This window comes from Giardia intestinalis, chromosome 3, assembly GCF_000002435.2.
Source record: "Giardia intestinalis strain WB C6 chromosome 3, whole genome shotgun sequence".
NCBI lineage: Eukaryota > Fornicata > Diplomonadida > Hexamitidae > Giardia > Giardia duodenalis.
Genome location: NC_051858.1, coordinates 1,920,559 through 1,941,347, shown reverse-complemented (window position 1 = coordinate 1,941,347; position 20,789 = coordinate 1,920,559). Strand labels below are relative to the sequence as shown.

General features: G+C 48.9%; 3 protein-coding genes across 3 annotated transcripts; 1 reads left to right on the top strand and 2 right to left on the bottom strand.

The window, feature by feature from the left end:
• Nucleotides 1-20: 20 nt before the first annotated feature.
• GL50803_0016986 (Kinase, NEK) lies at nt 21-1,979 on the bottom strand (the record flags this gene model as incomplete). Its single annotated transcript, XM_001704659.1, has 1 exon — nt 21-1,979. The coding sequence occupies one exon, from the start codon at nt 1,977-1,979 to the stop codon at nt 21-23; it is 1,959 nt and encodes a 652-aa protein (XP_001704711.1).
• An 83-nt stretch (nt 1,980-2,062) lies between these two features.
• Nucleotides 2,063-4,054, top strand: GL50803_0015594 (uncharacterized protein; the record flags this gene model as incomplete). Its single annotated transcript, XM_038045834.1, has 1 exon — nt 2,063-4,054. The coding sequence occupies one exon, from the start codon at nt 2,063-2,065 to the stop codon at nt 4,052-4,054; it is 1,992 nt and encodes a 663-aa protein (XP_037901891.1).
• Nucleotides 4,051-20,703, bottom strand: GL50803_00100906 (IAD-1alpha dynein heavy chain; the record flags this gene model as incomplete). The annotated part of the gene is made up of 1 exon (XM_001704661.1): nt 4,051-20,703. One exon carries the CDS (start codon nt 20,701-20,703, stop codon nt 4,051-4,053), a length of 16,653 nt encoding a protein of 5,550 aa, XP_001704713.1.
• Nucleotides 20,704-20,789: the final 86 nt, after the last annotated feature.

Here is a 20,789-nt window from a genome sequence, read left to right as displayed (position 1 = left end):
ATTCAGTAGATAATCTACAGCTAAACTATAACTAGAGAGTTCTTTGCGGGAGGAGGTGCACTAATGTACGTTAGAAGCTTAGCAGTGAGCTCCTCCCTGTTAGCTTCTGGGGCAAGACTTATGGCACGCCGCGCATATTCTTCACCTTCGTATTCAGCCAAGACATCTACACAAGACATATGACCATTAACTGCGGCTAAAACTAGAGCGGAGTTGCCCCACCTGTCAACCAATCCGTGCTCCTGTTGTACCAAAATACTCACACATTCTAGCCGCCCTCCCCTTGCACTAAGCATCAGAGCAGTTGTACCATTATCTGTCGTCATCCGTGCCTCGTCCTTGACCAACAGGGAGACAATCGACGGATAACCGCACGCAGCAGCAGCCATAAGGGCTGTTCTACAATGATTCGCAGTTGATGCACGAGCCTCGCAGTCTTGTAGCACCCTAATCACTGCGTCATTGCCTTCGGATGCGGCAAGCATCATTGATGTCGGCGATGAATAGAGAAGGTTTGCCACATCTCTGTCACACTTCAGCCGCATTCCTCCCTCATGGGGAAGAAGAAGTTCGACAACTTCTGAGCGACCTAGGATGGCAGCATGGGCCATTGCAGTTAGTCCATTTTTATCATAGCTCTTAGCGTGCCTTACAAGAGCTTTGACGGCATTCAGATTGTTGTCCTTTATTGCATTGATAAGGCCGTCATGTGTATCTTTATAATTTCCCGGGATTTTCAATCCACGTGCTTTGGAACTAGATTTTTTCTTAGCTCCGGACGTAGTTGAATCGAGAAGATTACTGTCACCATTCTGTATTTGAGCTTGTAGATCTCTTTCCCTTTTAAGGATGCAGCTGGGCACCTTTTCCCCTGGAAACATTCTTTTGAAGTCTTCTGCAGTCAATGCCGGAAGTGAAGTAGTCACTGGCTGCTTTTGCTCACCAGACAGGCCTCCATTGACACCATCGCCACAGGCTGCTATGGTTACAGTTACACTTCGTCCGGCTATCTTCTCTTGCATTATCCTTTGAATAAACGGCAGTTGAAGTAAATCTCCGGCTGTAATCCTGTCTTCCGGTCTAATAGCCAAAGTAGATTCTAAAAAATACGCTACCTCACTGGGAAAAGACGAGGTATCCGGCGGGGTCCAAGTGGAAAAGTAGTCTACTGCATCTGGCCCATATGGGGGTACTTTAGGCTTTCTAGATGAGAACATCTCTAGGGCGATAATGCCCAGAGACCATATATCGGAGGCAGGAAGATGCTTGTAGGTCTGCAACACCTCTGGAGCGAGGTATGACAGGTACCCTTGAATGGACTTGAACTTGTCCCGTTGCTTCTGAGCATTTTCCAAATCCAGAATAAAAGTGCTCATGGTTGCCGTGCGGCAGATGCATGGATCAGTAAGAAGCGTAGAGCCTCCTTCCGTAAGCAAAATGTTTCCAGGGTGTACGCCGCCGTGATAAAGTTGGCGGATTGGTTTTTGGGTGCCAGCAGCAGTGGTATACTTCTCTGTTTTGTAACTACCGTGAAGGTAGGCAAGAGCAGAAATTACCGGAGACAGTAGTCTCCACAGCTCTACCGGGGTCAGAGGGGTTTTGGATTCTTTACGCTCGACCATCCAATCTCTAAGGGATCCTCCGCGAACAAATGTCATGGGGAGATAAAAACGCCCCGTTGCAATCCCGGAAGTCAGCTTGTCGTATGAAAGCAAATACTGGTTCTTAAGCCCAAGGAGAAAAGAGATCTGCTCTATATACACGCCTTTGCTCCGATCAATCTTCACTCGGTCACCTTCCGGGTAGTCAGCTGACGTTTTTGCCTTCGAATCCTCCGAAATGTAAAATTCTTCCTGAACAAATCTGACTGCCACCACTCTGCTACTAGACGTATCGCTGCATTTGCTGGTCCTGGATGCCTTCACATCACCCAAGATAGTCTCATATTTGTAGCGACGTGGCAAGGCAGCAAATTGCATTTTTGTTTTTTAGGAAGTCTAAAACTTTCCCTGCCTCCTTACGGACCGCCGTCCCTGCAGGGAATGGTCTATCAGAAAATAAAATGTTATATGAACGCTTTACCTCGCAGGTGCGAAATCTAGAGTCAAAGGATGACCGATGCCTGGCTGTGGAAAGAGAGGTTGCACCATCAATGCGCATTGTGCGCGCTGGATACCTAGCAAGTGAGAAGGCTTGCCGTAGAATGCGTGCTGCTTTGCTCAAACTTATCTTGGCAGACACGATTTCAGACAATATCGACGGGGGTTTGATAAATAACCCCTCGCGTATTCAGGAAGTTATACCCATGGCTGCTTCACTGTTAGCACGGCCCGCCATCCAGGACAAGGTGGTGGGGATTTTAGCACTCGAGTATGCAGACCCGCCGCTAGTTATATGGGAACACTTTCTCCTTAACTCAGTCTGCAGGGAACTGAGCACGTCTGGCTCTAGTGACGGAGCACGAATAATGCTCGGATATCTCGCTAGGAGTATGCCACGAACAGAATCCTTGATTGAAGCTGTTGTTCCCGAAGCACTGTCTTTACTTAGAAAAGGCGGCCCTCAGACAATTGTCCCCTGCTATGTATTCTTAGGATCCCTCACTGACTACAAAAGTCAATTTTTGAGGGTCTCGTTTGCTAAGGCCATACACGCTATTGAGGACGATATGGATCTTATTGAGTCCGGGAGTCTTTCATGGAAACTTATACAGGGCTCCGTTTTCTTCGCAACACGCTTATTGTCCACTGATTACTACTCCCAGCTTGTTACTGACACATACCTGATGAAGCTTCTAAATGTATGGGACAACATTACAGAAGGTTCCTGGCCACGGTCGTTCGATTTCTATCATGGAGTGCTTAATCCATTCCTTCAGCTTGCAGTGATAAAGCTTCTAGGCTCCCAGATTTCTCGTCTCCCATCCGAGGCAATTGCCACTTTTCAGAAGGTAATCTGGAGATACCTGCGTGCTCCCAGAATGCAAGTTACAGAGGGGCCTGATAACTCGCCGGATGAGCATTACAGCAATATCCGGGCAGGTATGCTAATAGAATGCAGCATGACGGTCATTCTTAACAGATGTCTTCACACGCCTGAGCTCCTGGAGGATGTCTTCCCAAGGATTTTTCATCTCGTTGCATCGCCAGGAGGGAAGCGTTCTCTCATGATAGGCTTTAACAGGCTAGCCGACGTCCTGCAAAGTTCTCCAGACCTCTCTGTTTATCTTCCTAAGTTGAGACCTACTATCACGCCCATTATTTCCAACCTTGCAAACGGCAGCGATAACACAGTTGCACATGCAGGCTGCCGTCTGGCGCTGGCATTGATGGAGACTAACATGTTAAATCCTCAGGTAGTGGTTCTAGCGGTAACTCAGTGCATAGATAGATTTTCATTCGACTATGAGACAAAGACAAAGTTTCTGATGGAGGCTGTAGACCTTCTGCGAACACGGCTGACCTCTAACCCAGAGACAACTACAATGATGATATTCTTTGTAATCAATAAGATGGGTTTCTTGTCCCTCAGTTGGATGAGAGAGACAGCAGGTTTCTGTTATAGAGAATACGGCTGTGATCCAGCAAAGGCCCCCGGCATCCTCACCTTGTTTGGTCGAGCGCTACACCAATATCACAGCTATAATGTCTTGCTAATCGTCTTACTAACTGTAAGCGAGATGCTTTATTCTTCCATTGACATCTTTCTGACTTCGACAGCAACGTATATTAGCCTTGACAATCTTCGAAATGTCTTTCAGCAGATTGCAGCCACGTACACCGACACGCACATGGGAAGGCAGGCGATCATTCGCGATGGATATGCTACTTTGTGCCTAGTTATCCTTGCCCTCAACAGTGCATCTCTTGAGCCTATAGAGACTTTGGTGCAGTCTCTAGGATTGCACACATCATCTACCCAGCAGACAACTCTGAAAAAACTACTCAGCGAGTCGCGCACTGCAGAAGATGCCCTCTCAATGCTGCGTAACGATGTTCTTTTAAGTGTAGATAAAGCATTTACTTTAGAGTCGAACGGATGGTTGATAAACTAATTATCGTTCAATATAACAGCTGTTCCTTGAAGAACCCAGAGAGACTCGTGCTCGGTTGATGAAAGATCGGCACTGAACACAAGGCCTTTGCCTGCTGCATTCGTTCTGGCAGTGGTGACATAAACAGGGGCCTTAAACTGACCACGCAGTTTGATCCGCGAGGCCTCAGCTGGAACTATTTGCACAAACGGAAGCTGAGTTATCAGCTCCTTTTTGTTGCTGAACGCTAGACAATCTCTCGCTGTATCCCATGTGGCGCCCTCCAAGAACAATCCACTAACATAGCACCCAAACTCCAGCTTCTCCGGAGGCTCATCCAGACTAGTAAGCTTAGTTACAGTGGTGAAGAGCGAGCTTTTATCAAGAGGCCATTTCTTGATACGACTTGTGATCTGCACCAGTGCAGTTAAATATGACTCGGGAATGTGCAGACCACTCAACCACATGACTGCAGGTTCTCCTTGGGTGTACCACAGCTTGTACTGGTCTGCGCGTCGCATCAGATGCTGGATCCAGTTGCTAAGCATCTTTAGCGTTTGGGGTGCAAACCTTAACCATCCTTGAGGTATCTGACCGATAAAGAATGAGTTCGCTATGTTATCCAGCTGCTCACTCATACCTATTTCACCTGCCAACGCTTTTAGAAGTTCGCTGATGCTGTTAGCAATGGTCACAACAAGCATATTGAAGCGCTCCATCTCCTGGAGGAGTACGATGTCCGTGGGCGTGAGGACCTTGAACTTCTTTCGTGCTTGGCTCATATCAAATGGACCAGGGATGCGGTTTTCGAGGGACTCGCAAAGGCTCTTTAAATAGTCTTCTCTGGAGCCAGACTCTCCCGAGGCGCTCCGTGGTTGCAGCTCAGCCAGGCAGACGCACATCTCTCGTGCAGATGTCTCTAGATACGAGATTTCTGCGTTGCTGTGTAGTCCGAAAACCTGTGGTGACGTTAAAAGCGGGATGCGATTAATATAGAACGTCTCGTAGCAGTCCTTAAGAGATGTCGTTTCCTTGAGAACATTATTTATGTATTCTGTGACGTGTACTTCGTTAGTAGCAGACATCTGCGGGGTCCACCCTGGAAGGCCAGCGGCACCATATTTGCGGATGCTGTACTTGACCAGCTTAGTTATCATTTCCGTAAGGACGACTACCTGGTTACCACTGTTTTCAATCAATACTATTGGGGGAGGCGCGTAATCAAAGTCCGTGTCACCCTGCGCAACTGCCTTTTTGTAGTAGAAGCTAAAGGGATTGTGGGTATCAAATAGGAAGTCTCCTAGATACTCGTCCATGTATACAGACAGAACCCTCCTATCATAGTTGTCTGAAACACGCCCACCGTACATGCAGAGCCCGATTAAATACTTAAGGCTTCCCCACGGGATGTCCTTGCCGGCAAGGTATGTCTTTGTTAGAAACGTCTTAAGAATCTCAAACGATATGGTGAAGTCGCTGGCGTTGAAATCATAATTGACATTCCATCCCAACTTTCCAAACTTCTGTCGTTCCTGGATGGTTGCGTGGAAGAAAGCAAGGGTGTACACCAGAGGCTTAAAGTACGGCGACGGGCACTCCATTATCTGGTCATCTGTTATCTTGGAAAACGTTTGGACCATATTTAGTTTGAGAGACGACGGAGGCTCCGTTGTCACCTTGATGCTGTTGCTCACAATCGACAGAGGAAAGTCGGTTGTAGGCTCCGTGGTGAGGAAGATGCGAAAATCGGGGTTAACCTGCTTGTTAATTTGATTGACAACTTGATTGTCTATTAGCTCCTGAGGAATCGGTTGTCCAGTGTTCTCGGACTCCAGCTTCGCTGCCTCAAATATCTGATTCTGCATCTGAATGACCTGCTCTGCATTCATGGGTCCTTCCAGAATCTTCTCAAGGGTTTTGAGCCATTTGGGAAGCAGGTGACAATTCATCAAAAGTACCCAGTGGCCCCGGGAGATGGCTTGCTTAAGATATGCCTCTGCCACAGGGCTCTGGCCCTGTCCGAGCGCCACAAACTTAAAGCGGGATCCGTAAAAGTCTTGCTTTTGTGCCAGCTTAGTTATCTCGATGATGGGATCTGATCCAGGCGACAAGATAAATAACATGGGTGTTGACCTACTGGATTGTGCATAGATGTTCTCATAGATAGTGATTGGTGGGCTCACGAACTTCTCACCGAGGACGCTGGCAACAAAGAGCTGCACCGCAATATACACACGATCTGGTCTCAGGCAGCGAAGAATACATAGCTTCTGCAGATCTGTTATGAAAGGGTTGTCACTATAAACTCCTGGGAGCGGCAGAAGCTCCGGTCTGTCGTCCTCCCAGTATGCCTTCCACTCATTCGCATTGGTTTTGTTGATGTTCTCTAGCAGATCCTTGAAGATATCACAGGTCTTGGTAGGGTACTTCTTGCTTAGTTCATTATCTAAGATGTCGTTTCTCCTTGCCTTCACTGTTCCTATGAATGTCTCCTCACGGCTTTGGTCGATCTGCAGGGAGCTGAAGATACTCTGAAGCTTCACCAGGTCTTTCCAGCCACTTGCACTTATCCATTGGTGATTGCACACAACGGTACACTGATCCAAACTTATGTCCCCCTTAATGAAGAACGAGAGCTCCGCACTTGGAATAGTATCTGGAGGATACTCAGTGGTAATGATGCTCGTACACAATTGGAAGCTGAACATGAGCTTGTGCCGTTCAAAAAGAGAGGTAGTGACATAGGAATAGACATTTTCAGTGAGCTTGTCAATAATGTAGTTTAACCGCACCTCCACTACCGGGTCTGTCTGGGCTTCTGCCAAGGATTTTGAGAAAATATCGTTGAATGCCTGAAGAGAGTACTGGTACATGGCGCTGATCGTACCCAAACCATACATAACGAAGAAGCAGCATGTTCCGCGCAAGGCAGCCGCAGAGTACTGGTTGCGTGCTACGTTGATCTCCTCTGCAGTGACAGTCATAACCTCCAAGTTAGCCTGAAGCTCTGTTGCTTTGCTCTTTGTCTCCTCCAAGGTTTGGATGAGGCTTGTGTTGTCAACTATAACGCCTGTTGCCGAAGAAAGCTCTCTGAGAAGCGTTTCCTCAAGAGACTTCAGCAAGGAGTTGGCCTGTGACATGTTCTTAACAAGGTTCATTCGCTTTGATTCCAGGTCTGGCCTCTCTCGGCGAACAACTGCGTTCAGAAGCTGACTCTCGAGACCGGACTCGGTGACAAGGTGATTCACCACCGTGACTAGACCGAACATGTCGGGAGAGAGAGACGGGTTGGGAAGCTTTGTCGTCATGAATAGCCTGAAGTTCATGTCATAGTCAACCTCCTTGTCGCCCAGAATGATGTACTTCCGACCAGAAGAGTCGCGTATGTCCTTCTCAAGAATTGGGGTTAGAATCGGATCCAGCTGCTCTGCACAGTTCTCCAGAAGGAAAGGAGACCCATAGGTAATTGCTAGCTCCAGTTGCTTTACAACGTCGTCGTCATTAACAGACCGAACAATGAGCTTCGACCCCTTCTCCTTTTCCTTTATCCACCTGTTAACCTGAAGCTGTGGGTCGACAACGTACGGCCACTTTGGTGTTCGCGTTATTAGCACACCATTTTGTACAGATAGGTCATCGCTTGGAAGACCGTCACTATTCCACTTCAGGATCTCCACATCTGTAGTCAGTAAGAGCTCTGGCTTGTAGGACCGGTTGACCAAACGTTTCTTAGTCTGCTGCTGAGTCTCCTGATCGATCTCATATGTCTCTGTTACTTCGATGGACGATGGAATGTGCTTATCAACAACTTCTAAACACCAGTGTTCATAGACAAGTTTCAATCGATATTCGTAGGTGAAGCTACCAGAGTAGGACAAATTGGCTGCTGCAACAAGGCAGTCGCCCACGAGTTTTCTCCGGTTTTCCCGGAGTTTGTCTGCAGCTTGGCCCCATCGTACCTTCTCAGTGCCCAGCCCAGCAATGAGCCGCTTAGCAGCATCGAGTCGCTTGGCCATAAGGGCAGCGCTATCTGCCAACTCCTGTTGCTCATTTTGTGCAGCCTGCAACTGATCGCGTAGGCGTTTGGAGTCTTCCTCTAATGATAAGATCTTGCTTTGAAGCTGGGCTAGGTCCTTGGAGCTCTGTTCAAGTTGCTCCTCAAGCTTAGCAACCCGCTTCTTCTTAGGTTCCACATCTTTCGCTACAGCGTAGTACTTGACCATGGCTGTAACCCAGTCATAGAGGCAGAGGCCTGCCTTTGACACCTTTTCGATAACCTCGCGCCCAAAGTCCTTCTTGCTGAGGTACTTGGTCTCTACATACTTCACTGTCTTGTCACGCAAAAGAGATTTGTCGAAGGTTTTGAGGTCAGAGATAAAATTACCGCTCATAAGGCTCTTGGCTTTCTGCCAGTTGGGGTCTGTGTCCTGCTTCATGAAAACAACAACACACTCCGAGATCTGACGGACTGCGTTGGGTGGGTTGGTGAAAGCCCTGATTTCTGCAATTGCTAACGGATCCAAGTTATTGAGTGCTTCCTCAGCAGCCTCTAGTGCAGGTATTGCGGCTGCCAGCTGCTCCTCTGCCTCTCCCTTCTCGACAGTGATTTCCTGCTCTTGAATCTTCAGTTCCTTTTCTGTCTCAGCCGCTTCCTTCTGGAGCTTAGCTGTCTCCACAGACTGCTTCTCAATAGCAGCGACCATTTCATTGCACGCCTTTGTCTTCTCTTCCAGAATAACAGACTGTTCGTTTAACGTTGTCTGGAGTTCAGTAACCTCAGACTCAGCCTGGGATAGTTTCTGCAGACCCTGTGAAAACCGATTGATGTCACCATCACAGTCCTGTCGCAGCTTTTGTAGCAGCGACAAATAACTCGTAAGAAAGTCAACAAAGTTCCGAGGTGTTACGAAATTACGGCGACGTATACGGGCCCAATAGGTCTCTGAAAGGTTGACTGTGTGGTTGTGGAACATGATGCATGTTTCTATTATGTTATTCAGCAGTTTCTTTTTCAGGTCAGCGAGTCTCTCCTTGTTGTTTAGAATGTCCTCTCCTTGAGGATCGTTCCCAGACACAAAGACGCTGTTCTCTACTATTTCCAGCTTCTGATGATCTGACAGTTCAAGAGCATAGCGAGCAACCGATCGGAGCGCATCGTCGTTCCACGCGCTGAACCAGTCTATGACGCAGGAACTCACGAGGCCAGGGAAGTTCCTACAGCGCACACGTAGCGTGTTTCCAACAGGGTTCATGGAAAGAACGACGTGGAGACGGTCACGGCAAGAGTTGACGAAATATGACCATAACGAGTCACGCGTGTCGGGGCACCCGTTGCTTAGGGCGTCTGCCCGCACTTGGTTTATGAATGCATCGCGCTCATCATCCGAGAACAACGCTGGAACTGAGCCTGTCGTTAGAATTGAGTTGATGTACTCTAAAAAGCTCTCCTCTGCAACATGCTGATCGGTGAACAAGAAGACAATCTGTTGGTCCTTATTCTTCGGAGGCGCTAAGCGACGATATATCTCTTTGAGATCCTCTTTAAATTCATTTTCACCATAGGAGCGGCTTAGTGTAATCTCAAATATCCCGTAGCCACACATGAACGCAGCAAGCTTAGTGAGGGAGCGTCTTCCAGATCCTCCATAACCAACAAGAAGCATTGAGCCCCGAGGAGTACGCAGCATGCGGTGTAGCTTAACCAAGTGAGAGAGGGCGTCGTCAAAGAGCACGATGCCCACAAGGGGAGGCCGCATAAAACGATTGTATGCTTCTAAACCCATTTGGCCGAGCTGACGCACAAGGCGGTATGGGTCATCCTCTGCACTAGCCTCCTTTTTGGGAGCTGTATCGACGACTGAAGTGGCCATGCTATTCAAATTGACCGTGCCATCCTCATTGAGGTCTTCCTCGCCGTCCCCTTCTTCTCGTTCCTCTATATTATCCACCACAGTAGCACCCTGGTCTGCCTCATCTGGTACAGCAGGGTCTGCATCACGCTGAATCGGATTTCCTTCAATCAGCTCTTCATACATCCTGAAGCATTTGTTCTCCGGGTCAACGCCCATCTTGACTGCCTCGTAGTTGTCTAGCAGCAGAGGCAACTCGCGGAAGTCGCCGTAAATTAAGGGCTCCTTTGCAACGCTTTCAATGCCCTCTACATCTCCAAAGAACTCGGCTATCTTCGTTGTAAGTTGCTGAGACACCACAGCATGGTCCTCTGGACAGATCAGTCGATCGGCAAATACACGCATGAACTCATTCTTCCACAGCTTGACCAGGGATGCAAAGGTAGGAAACTTTTCCGGGAGAGCCATACAGAGGCCTTCGTAAACCCTGCTCAGATCGCGCAGGTTAAATAAGTAGTGAAAGCGCGAGGGCGTTGGACTCAGAGTATGAAGAATTGTGTTGTATACACTGAGAGTTGCCGCTGTGATTTTCTTTGAGATGGTGGTTATGTGCCTGAGATTGTTCTCTGGGTCTCCTGAGCTATCGAATTGGTAATTGCAATCCTTCATGTGGGTAACGAGAATAGAATTATATATATGATTCAGACTGTCTTCAATAGGTGTAGATATGTTGAGGACCGAGAAGTTGGACACAAAGCGCGGGTCAAGCTTATTGCTCGATCCACCCACTGGCTTCAGGCAGCCAAGAATATAGACATCCAAGATCTTCCTCCACATCAGAGACTTGGGATTTCTGTCAAAAAGACCCTTCTTCTCTACAAGCAGCTTCAGGGCAGCGATAGACTGCATAGTCCCATAGGTATCCACCACGGGCATAGACAGCTCATCTGTGAAGAGAATCATTTTGCGGCCTCCGGGTGGGCCTAGCGTGTCTTTCGACCGCCTGTCAAGGTTGTCCTCAAGGGCGACCTGAATGTCGATAGACATCGTCCGGGAGCTAAAGTTGAGTCCTAGGGTGATGTAGTGATCGGGAGAAAGAGAGTTGAGGAAGGATTTCGCAATCGTCGTCTTAGCGTTACCTGACTCACCAATGAAAAGCACGTTGCGATCATTTCTCATCATGGTGTCGAGAAGCCATGAATTTCTAACGGTGTCAAGCGTGGCGACAATGATAGAACTGAACCTCCCGTCGCTCGGCGGGGTGTAAGGCTTAACAAACTGGCTCCACGGACACCAGTAGTTGCGTTTCAAGTCAAAGTAGAAATCATAAAGGGTTGACGTCTGTTGTGCCCCGAGGGTAGACCCACCACTCGCTGTTATCATTCCGCCCGGGAGGTGGGATGATGAGACGGTCTCTGCAACGCTGATTCCAGACTTAAGCGGTAGCCCAGAGAGCTCGCGGAGGTACAGGTCGAAATTTGTCCGGTCCTGGTCATGTATAAGGCCACCAATAGACCAAACAAGGGTAAAGATGAACAGAGCCTCAAGAGTCATTGGATCATTAAGATCTGCAAAGCGGAAAGGCTGAGAAGAATCGCCTTTATCACCAGGCTTGTTGACCAACGGGTCTTCCTCCTCTGCTGCTGACTTTGAGTAAAGAATTTCGTCGTGCTTGCATTGCTCAGCCTTCTTGACTATGTCATCGAAGATGTTGCAAAATTGCGATACCATGCTAATATCAGATGTGGCATAAATAAGGCGCAATGGGGAGACCACCTCTATCTGTCCAGTGCTCGAGTTCAGCTTCACGCCGTTGAGGACGTAGTCAATAAGTGGAGGAATATACTTCTCATACAAGCTCATTATAAGCTGCTTGGCCTCCTCCTGAGAGCTTGTATCGACATCTGGCACAGAATCTTTTGCCCTGTTAGGTTGAGAGCCTGTGTCGTCAAGGCTTCGGCGACTCAATGAGTTATCAAAGCGTTCACGAATCCAGCGTTTAAAGCGCGGCTCGTAGCCTAGATTCTTTGTATCGACCCACACCATTCCGCACCGAGACACAGTGGCTGGCGAGGCATACTGGAGATCGGAGACCTCGAAAAGGAGCTTACACCAGTCCTGGAGCCTTATACGTTCAGAGTTGGGCAGTGTCAAGAGCTTGGAGTCGTCCATGACGGAGTTCATCGACTCTATCCATATAGCGTCAACATCACCATCGAAGAGAATTGGCACGAGGATAGAACTAGGATTTGTGGCTACAGCGTTTGCAATCATGGGATTTGTGAGGTAGAAACTAGGATCGTTGATATTCCGGAAAATCTTGCTTAGTAAACCGTCAATCCACTCTCTGGTGTCTGGATTGAGGACACCATAGACCTCAGAAACGGGAATTGCCTTAGGATTGATCGTGGTGAAGACTGTCTTGCATCCGAGCTTTGTATTTGCAGCTGCAAAGGTATTCAAAATAACCGACTTACCACCTTGTGAGGGACCTACAATCATCACCGAGTGCCGAGCCTGCATTGTTTCATATGTCTGCTCAACCTTTAAGAGCTGGTTGGGAAGAAGCTCGTAGCCACTTTCTTTGAGGCTCAAGTAGGCAGCCTCTCGTATTGTCGCAGGTCCTCGCTCAAGAAGCGCTTGCTCTTGCTCAGGGGTGTAAATCTGGGTGAGAGAGCTCTTACCACTCTCTGAGCCAGACGTCTCTCCTGCCTCGAGCTTGATGTTTGGGCAGAGATCGTTAATAAGACCCATGAAAAGAGGAACGTCTTCGAAGACGAACTTCGGTAGATTCATATCACGCAGAGCTCTCATTAGCAGAAGCTCTTCATTAGCATCAGGGTCAGACCGCTTTAGTTTTCCTGCATTCACCAGAACAGACTTCAGCGCACGCAGGCCAAAATCATAGTGGTATTGCTTCGATAATTGCTCACTGGCAAGCTGATATAGCACAGTCATCTTTTTGCTCAAAACACGACTCTGGAGAAAGCCTTCAGCAAGAAACATAACTTCTGCGATAATAGCATTGTCTGGCTTTGTCATGATGATCGGCCTGAAGAGTGCCTTTAGGTTATCCGGCAGCTCTGTACGGCCTGCATACCCTGGGTTCATGGTGATGAATATGGACGATGTAGGCTTCAGGTCGATCTCTCGCCCTTCTAGATGGATTCTGCCGACGTTTGGACCACTGGTTTCTCCGCTATTCATCGCCTTTGCCATGGCCATCAGCCCGACCTGGATGATCTTAATCTGTCCACTGATAACCGAGAGGACCGGGGCATCAATGCGATTGAATTCATCGCAGCAAAGCCACACCCCCGACTCAGAGATACCAGAGAGTATGCTACCAAATGACTTATAGTCCATGCCTTCCGAGCAATTCAAAATCAGACAGAATATTCCTAGTTGCTTGGCTAAGTCCTTGACCGACTCCGTCTTTCCTGTGCCGGCCGGGCCAGCGGGCGCCCCGCCAAGGAAGTTTGAGAGCGCCGTGTTTATGGTGATGATGCATCGGTCGGTGAGCGGCGTCAAAACAAGGCGAGTGGTCAACCCGAGATATTCGTACGAGTAGATGATCGGGCTATTTGAACTCTGCTTCACAAGAATAGTGTCCTGGATTCTGTCCCAGTAGAAGCGTAGCTGGCTTTCCCAGTCAAAGCTGCTTGCGCTTATTATGCTATCTCTGACAAATCTATCAAGGAGGTCCCGATTGTGCATATCTTCGATGATCAGCGTGTTGATCTTAAGTCTGTCGTGCTTAGAGAGGTTTTTGCGTATCTCTAGAACAAGATTCTCTATCTGTTGGGAATACCTGGACGCGGTGGCCTTCATTGCACCCATGTTTTCACCCGCCTCCAAATCCTTGAAGGCAGACTCAGCATCAAACACCCACCAGATCATGCTGGCTACAAGAGATACCTGACCATAGTGCTTTTTGACCCACTCTACTCGGGTCTGGCAATTGTAATTATTTCCAAAGTCAAAGATCCCCGTCTTGATGTGCAGTTTCATGCTGTTCTTGATCTCGTTGTCGATGGCCGTCATCCAGGTCTCAATAGGCATGGTCGCCGAATCTATTCTAACAGCTTGATTGAGTGGCAGATACTCACCCTCTGGAGAGTTCACCGCAATGACTGTGTTGGTGCCTCCGCGCTGGAATTGGAAGGTCTGGACGCCCTCGAACATCTTCCGTAGATGCGTCTGCACCTGCGCCGGGTCGGAGCTGTTGCCGAGTAGGAAGAGGAGCTCGTCGTCTGAAATAAAGTAGAACCGAGTGAAGAGAGAGCGCTTTGAGTTCAGATAATCTGTCAGAGCCTTCTGGCACGTCTCCATCTGTGCTATGAGAGACTTGAGAAGGGCCAATCGTCCATTGGCCTGCGCAGCGTCAAGAACCGAGGTATTGGTTTTGCCTATTTCAGACATGAGCTTAAGGTATGAGTTATCTATTCGCTCAAACCGATTGGCTTCTTCTGGGAGCTGCACCTTCAGGTCCTCAGATCCACTGAAAATCCCTTCAAGATAAAGCCACTGTCGCTGGCATATTATCCATGCCTCAAGAACATCCGAGATGATGGAGAGGCGCTTCTCCCAGAGGCGTACGTCGTTGGAGAAGTGTGCTACATATTTCGATGCAGACATGGACTGGAGGTTGAGGGAGTTATCTTCTATTATAAGTAAGATGTCATCGAGCGCTTTGAGGATAAAGCCTCTGTCTTGGCCCTTTGCATTCTCATAGCGTTTGACAGGCATTCGGGTTTTTGTCCAGACCTCCGCGATGTCTGCGAGGCCCTTTTCAATAGAGAGCTCCTTCCGCGCGCCAACAACGATCTCGTTAATCTGCTGGGTGTACCGCGAAAGATCCAAGGACGTGAGCTGTCCGAGGGTTAGGTTCTGGGCTTGCTCTGCATTACTAAAGAGCGTCTGGCCTGTAAGCTGTTCGACCTGCAACCAGTGGCGGGCACGCAAGGCATCATTCCTGAGGTCCTGTAATAGCGGTATTGAGTCTTTGTAGTTCCGCAGAATAGTATCTAGGGTCTCATACATAGTGTGGGACCTGTACTCGGCTGGAAGTCTTCGTAGCGTGGTGCGCATCCCATCACATCCTGTCTCGAGCATGGAGGGATCAAGAGACGAAAAGTAGAGCCGATCCCACTCTTTGAAAGTTTGCCTAACCTGATCATAGATCGCTAGGATTGCCCCCTCTGCATCGAGCTCCTTTTCAATAGGTGTCAGACTCATAGAGTTGATTGGATCTAGGTTGAAGAGCCGCTGGGCCAAAATAGTAGTGTCTCTCTTGACAACGATAGCGCCAAACTTCTCCTTGCTTGCCTTGTACAACTCGAACACGTCCTCAAGAATATCCGTCAGCGTCTTAGTGTGCTTCTTCCCTTCCTGCTCCAGCTGAGCCACCTCTTCAAAGTAAACAGACAAATAGTGATACGGCCCCTCTTCGTTAAACTCTTTCACGAACGCGTGCATTTCCTTCTCAAATACACGGGCAAGCTTGGTTGTTTCCTCTGCCTGCTTTCGCTTTATCTCAACTAGAAGTCTATCTACCTCCTTCACGATGGAAAGCAAAGACGCCCAGCGCGAGCGAATGGCGTATGCAGCCTGAATTTCCTGCTCAAAGACGCGAACATTCGTTGTCTTCATGGCCTTCTTGCTTTTAGCGGCGGTTGCCATGGCGGCTGCACCCTCTTCTGTAGAGGTAAATATTGTCAGATTCTCCAGCGATGAAGTGAGGGATGTGCCTGCACCACCTGCGCCAGAGGTCAAAGCAACCCCTATTTCTGCATTGCATAGTCGCGGGTCTGTATCCGATAGATTAATAAGTTCTCTGAGAGACGAGCCGGACCAGCCTAGGTCGGTTTGGTCTAAGATTGGTCCCAGATCATCGTTCTCAAACTCCAGAACAAATGGTTGAAGGGCAGAGTAAAGAGCCGCGTCACGCTTACGCTGCTCAAGCTGCTCAGCTGTTAGCTGTGGACTAGTGTTGCTGCCACGCGTCGGACTGCCTACACGACTGCCGCGATTTGGAGATCCAGACAGAAGGGACTTATCGAACTTGATCCGCACCTCTGCATTATACGCCTGAAGCAAGGCAAAGAGACTCTCTAGCTCGAGCCAGGTTAGCTCCATGGACATGGTCCTGTTTGCAACGCGGCGAAGGGTGGAAAGAACAATCTTGAGGGACTCTAAGTCCCGTGCCTGTGCCACGCAATTTCTGAACTCCTCATCTATCTCGTTGTAGCTATCCAGCAGCATTGGGCGGGCCTTTTCAATGATGGCTCTGCATATCGCCTCGCGCCACAACTGGCACTCGTGAATGATAGACTTGACAAGGCTGTTTGCATGCAAAACCGCTATGTTAAAAAGAACCTTAATGGGAGGATGGATCGATATGCTGTTATTAATCGGTATGGCGTCAATCAAGTTGTCGTTGGCTGCAGTTAAATTAAACATAGTGTAAATGTAGTTGCTCGAAAGGTACATGTGCCTCTTTGTGGGAAGGATAGACGTGTGCGACTCGCTATCGTGAGGATCTCCATCCGCTGTATCTTTGGTAGTGCTCTTACCGCTTGCGCTAGCAGCACTTCCGGGTCGATTTGTCGTAGATGGTCGTGAAGGCCTGGACATGTCATTGGCGCTAGTGAGAGCCTCTGCTTCCACTGTGTCTGCCTGTATATCGGTGTATATGGCCATCTTTTCTTTATGAGCATCTTTCAAAACATCCATTGTTGCTGTGAAGAAGCTCAGCACATAGTCGAAGGTGCTGGCATTGGGCGAAAGAGCAGCAAACCTGCCGACAATGGGCAGACGATTTGATTTCCAAATCTGCTCATAATGGGACCATGCGCGGATATACTCCTGAATGTCTAGGATGGAAGACTGGATCTTTGACTTCAGTTGGGTGGCCAACATTGTAATGGTTGAGTGTTGAGAGACTCTTGGGCTGTAGGAGCGCACGACAACCTCCTCTGTAGACGAAGCGTCGACGACATCCTGTCCATCGCCCTGCTTAGTCGTCTTCCGTTTAAATCCATAGAGCTCGTTGCGGCGAATAGATGTGGCGTTCTCATCAGTAGATAATATCTCAGCCCCTGTGGCAGACGTCGCCGGCTCCGGCTCATGCATCGCAATACTGCCAGGGATCCAGATGACGAACGGGCACGCTACCTTAACCAGTTGCTCAACCTGGTTATTGAGCGTGTTGAGAATTGACGAGAGAGAAGGTGTAACGATAATCTCTGGCGACGAGAGACTGAGATTGAGTTGAAAAAGGGGTGTGTATCTATCTCTGAGATACTTGCTATTTCTTTTTGCCGAATCACGCTCAGATTGAGTGTTAACCCCACGAAGCAAGATAGAGAAGTCCTTTAGAGCTGTTCCTATCATGACAACCAGAGCGTTATAGACACGATTTGTCCAATACTCATAGTACGTGCGCAACCCAGGACACTTTCCTGTAGAGGTGCCGAAGGACAATTCTTCAATCTTAACAAGCAGCGGACCCAGAGAATAATACTTCTCGAGACTCCCCATTAGAGATTTGGCACGAAACTCTTCGAGACGAGAGCTAAACTCAGGGAGGCTCATGGTTGGGATAGACTCGTACTCCTCTTCAGTTCCCATCTTTCCGCGCGCCTCCAAAGATTTTAGGGCGGCCAAGAAGAGTGTTGTTGGTGAGTCTGGCCGCTTCCCTTCTAATTGCTGCTTCTTCTTCAGCTGTGTTGCACGCGCCATTATCTCCGCAATGGTTGGCTTATGCTCGCCGGCGGCAGATGAGTTAGATCCGGGTGGAACCAACTGAGTGGAGGCCCCACCGGCGCCAGACTCAGTAATTGGGGCGGGAGCATTGGTAGACGCCCCTGCAAGAAGAAGAGCGGCCTGGGTTGGGATGAGTCGGGTATTTGTGATACCCTTTATGCACTGCTCCATTAGCATGATTGTCTTAAGAATCTGCTGGCAGCTTTGTGAAAGTTCAGAGCAGGCAGAGAGCGCCCGCTCTAGGTAGTCGTCCACAGAAAGTGAGTTCCAGTTCAGAGGACCAAAGCCAGGGCGAATAACAACGGCTGCCTTAGATACTGACTTTCTTATTAGCTCCATGGAGTTGGCTTTGCGCTTTATATCTGACACCATAGCGGGAGTGGAACCCGCAACCAACGGAAGGAAGTCCTGGAGTGCACTATTTAAACTAGAAATAAGCATCTTCAGACCCTCTGCGTGGGTCTCGTACTTGGCCTTTTGAAGACAGACATTGAGTGCGGTCTCCCCAACACGGAAGCCAAGACGATCCAGCGCAGATACCTCGTCTATAAGTGCATTGAGCTCAGGTGGAAAATTCACGCACATCTCGAGACCGTATTCCTTGAGGATCAATGAGGTGACTGTGGGGCTCAGGTACGTGGCTCCCGTCATATCAGCATATGCTGCGTGCTGTGGAAGACTATCTGGTATACTCTGTCTAATTGTAGAGCGCCGCACTTTGTCTTTAGAGTTTGCCGGAACAGCTGTCGTCAGCTGACCGGTCCCTTGCATAGCACATGTTGCCATCAGATTCGGTATCACTAGCTTTGGAAGGAATGTTCCATCGGGATCTAGGCTAGCTTTTCTGAGATCTGACACAGATAAGATTCGTTTTTCACCCAGGAGAGGAGAGCGAAGACTCTTCAGGATAATGGCATCTGCATCAACACGCCATGCTTGAAAACGCTTCTGCTCGAACGTCCTGAGGTTGCTCGCAAGCTCGTTGAAAAGAGCAGTAGCTTCAGCGGCAGCCTGAGAAGCCTTTAGCACGTCGTCTCCCAATTGACGCATGATTCTATACGGTTCTTTAACAGCGACAAAGAGAGATCGGGCCCAGACCACGCTAGCGGCAAGTGGAGGTAGATCTATCCCAATCGGTGGCTGATCCTTTTTGAGCTCAAATTCCTTTATTGATCGCTGGAGCTCCTCGCAATATTGGCGAAGGGTCTCCTCGATCTTTCCGCTCATATGGTTGGATAATATCGTTGTAGCTGCTGTCCCCCGTGCTTCAGAGGTGTCGGAAGCAGTTTTGAGGCTCAGACGGCTAACCAGTTCGAGACCGCTGGACACATCACGCAGGCGTTTGAACGACCTGTCAATATATGAGAAAGCCTTAACTTCCGTTTGGGATACTTTTGCTTTAAAGTTACTGAGGAGCGCTTCAAATTCCGTAGTGTGAGACGGAGACCAAATCTTCTGATCAAACGCAATAAGCTCACTCGGAAGCTCGGAAATAGCTTTCCTGACTTCACGTAATCCAGATTGATCCCCTATGACGCGCTGCACGTCAGGGGAGATAATTTGCGAAAATTCCATGACGGACTGGACGCAACCAATCAGCGTCTCCACGCGGGCCAAATGAAAATCTGTCTCCCCGAAGAGGACGCGCTTGTCGAGCTCCCAGCGCTTTGTGTCTGTTGTTGATTCCTCTATCTTCTGCTTAGTTTCATTGTACTGGGCCTTCCACTTGGTAAGAACCTGCCCAGCTGCATGAAGTATATCAATGGGAGTGTAATTATCGCTTGTAGAAGTTGTTGGAATGATCTGGGAGCTAGATACTTTCGTTAAGGACCGTCTCCCAGCATCCATAAAAGTACTGCTGCCGAGGGCCTCGCTGGCGTTGGTGGCAAGGGCCTCGATGGCACCTTGGCCGTAGAAATTCTGGCCAGCCAATCCACTAAGTATGGCCGCGTTCCGAGAGCTACTGGAGAATAGCTCTTTGATGTTGATCGACGAGCGAACTCTAGCCGTAATGTGCTTTGCAATACGATGCATCAGCGGAAGGAGTCTGTCCTCCGTATTATAGTAGCGCGATATAGTCCAGACCATGCGCAAGGCTGCGTAAAGACTAGTAATAGTTTCTGAAAGTGCTGGAAGAGGCGACCTGCTGATCATCTTGAAGTGACGCTCTAGTGTGCTAAGAAATCTGGCATTGTCCTTGGCCTCCAGACAGGCGCGTGCAACATCTTGGCGCAAAAGACTGAAGCCGCTGAATACAGTGGCATGCGAATACTCCAGAACAGCAAAGAGCTTTTTGAACTGTGGTGAGCACAAGTCTTCGTAAAGATTAGAGAGAAGAGCCGACTTTTTCCGCCAGCTCTCCAACTCTGCCATCGGAAGGTCGCCAGCAGGATTTAGCCGGTCATACTCTTCCATTGCTGCTTGCAGGACTTGAACCCACTCTTCAAAGAGCCGCTGAACCGTTGAAACGATCGCTGCGTCTTGAGCAGCAACCCGCGGGTCGCTAATGTCCAAGTTGGGGACCTCAATAACATACTTGGAGCAAAGCTGTGCATCCGCGGCGCTAGCAGCAACAGCCAGCTTACGCGACTGAAACATTATTTCGGGGTCTCCCGCAGATACCAGCGGGGAATACTGATTCTGGAGAGAAGTTGCAAGAGAGCTCAGGACATTGCCAGAAATCAAAGAAATATCAAGGCGTTGGGATATTTCACACCGAACCTCATCGGTAAGGTCGGCATATGGCCCATCGGGCCCCTCGGGCTCTTGAATGGGTGAGAAGCCCTGGTCATCCCCGAGGGGTCTGTGAACCATGTAGAGAAGATACTTTGCTGTCGCTTGGGGAGGATCTGAGGCTATTATGAGCTGTCCTGTTTCTGTATGTGTATAGAAATAGAGTGCAGGATGGTTCAAGGTACAATCGAAAAAGCTGTGGAGCAGGGGAGAGTACTGCCCTCCGTCGACTATCAGGCATTCAATATCAACCTGGGAATACTGCAGGTACATGGATACCACTTCAATGATCCATTGAGCCCGAAGATCGGGGGCAGGCATTTTTATTTCCCTTTCCAGTGAAACGGAGTAAATCGGTGAAAATTCGTCTTATGCCAGAACCTTCTGAAAACAGAAAACTTCAAGGA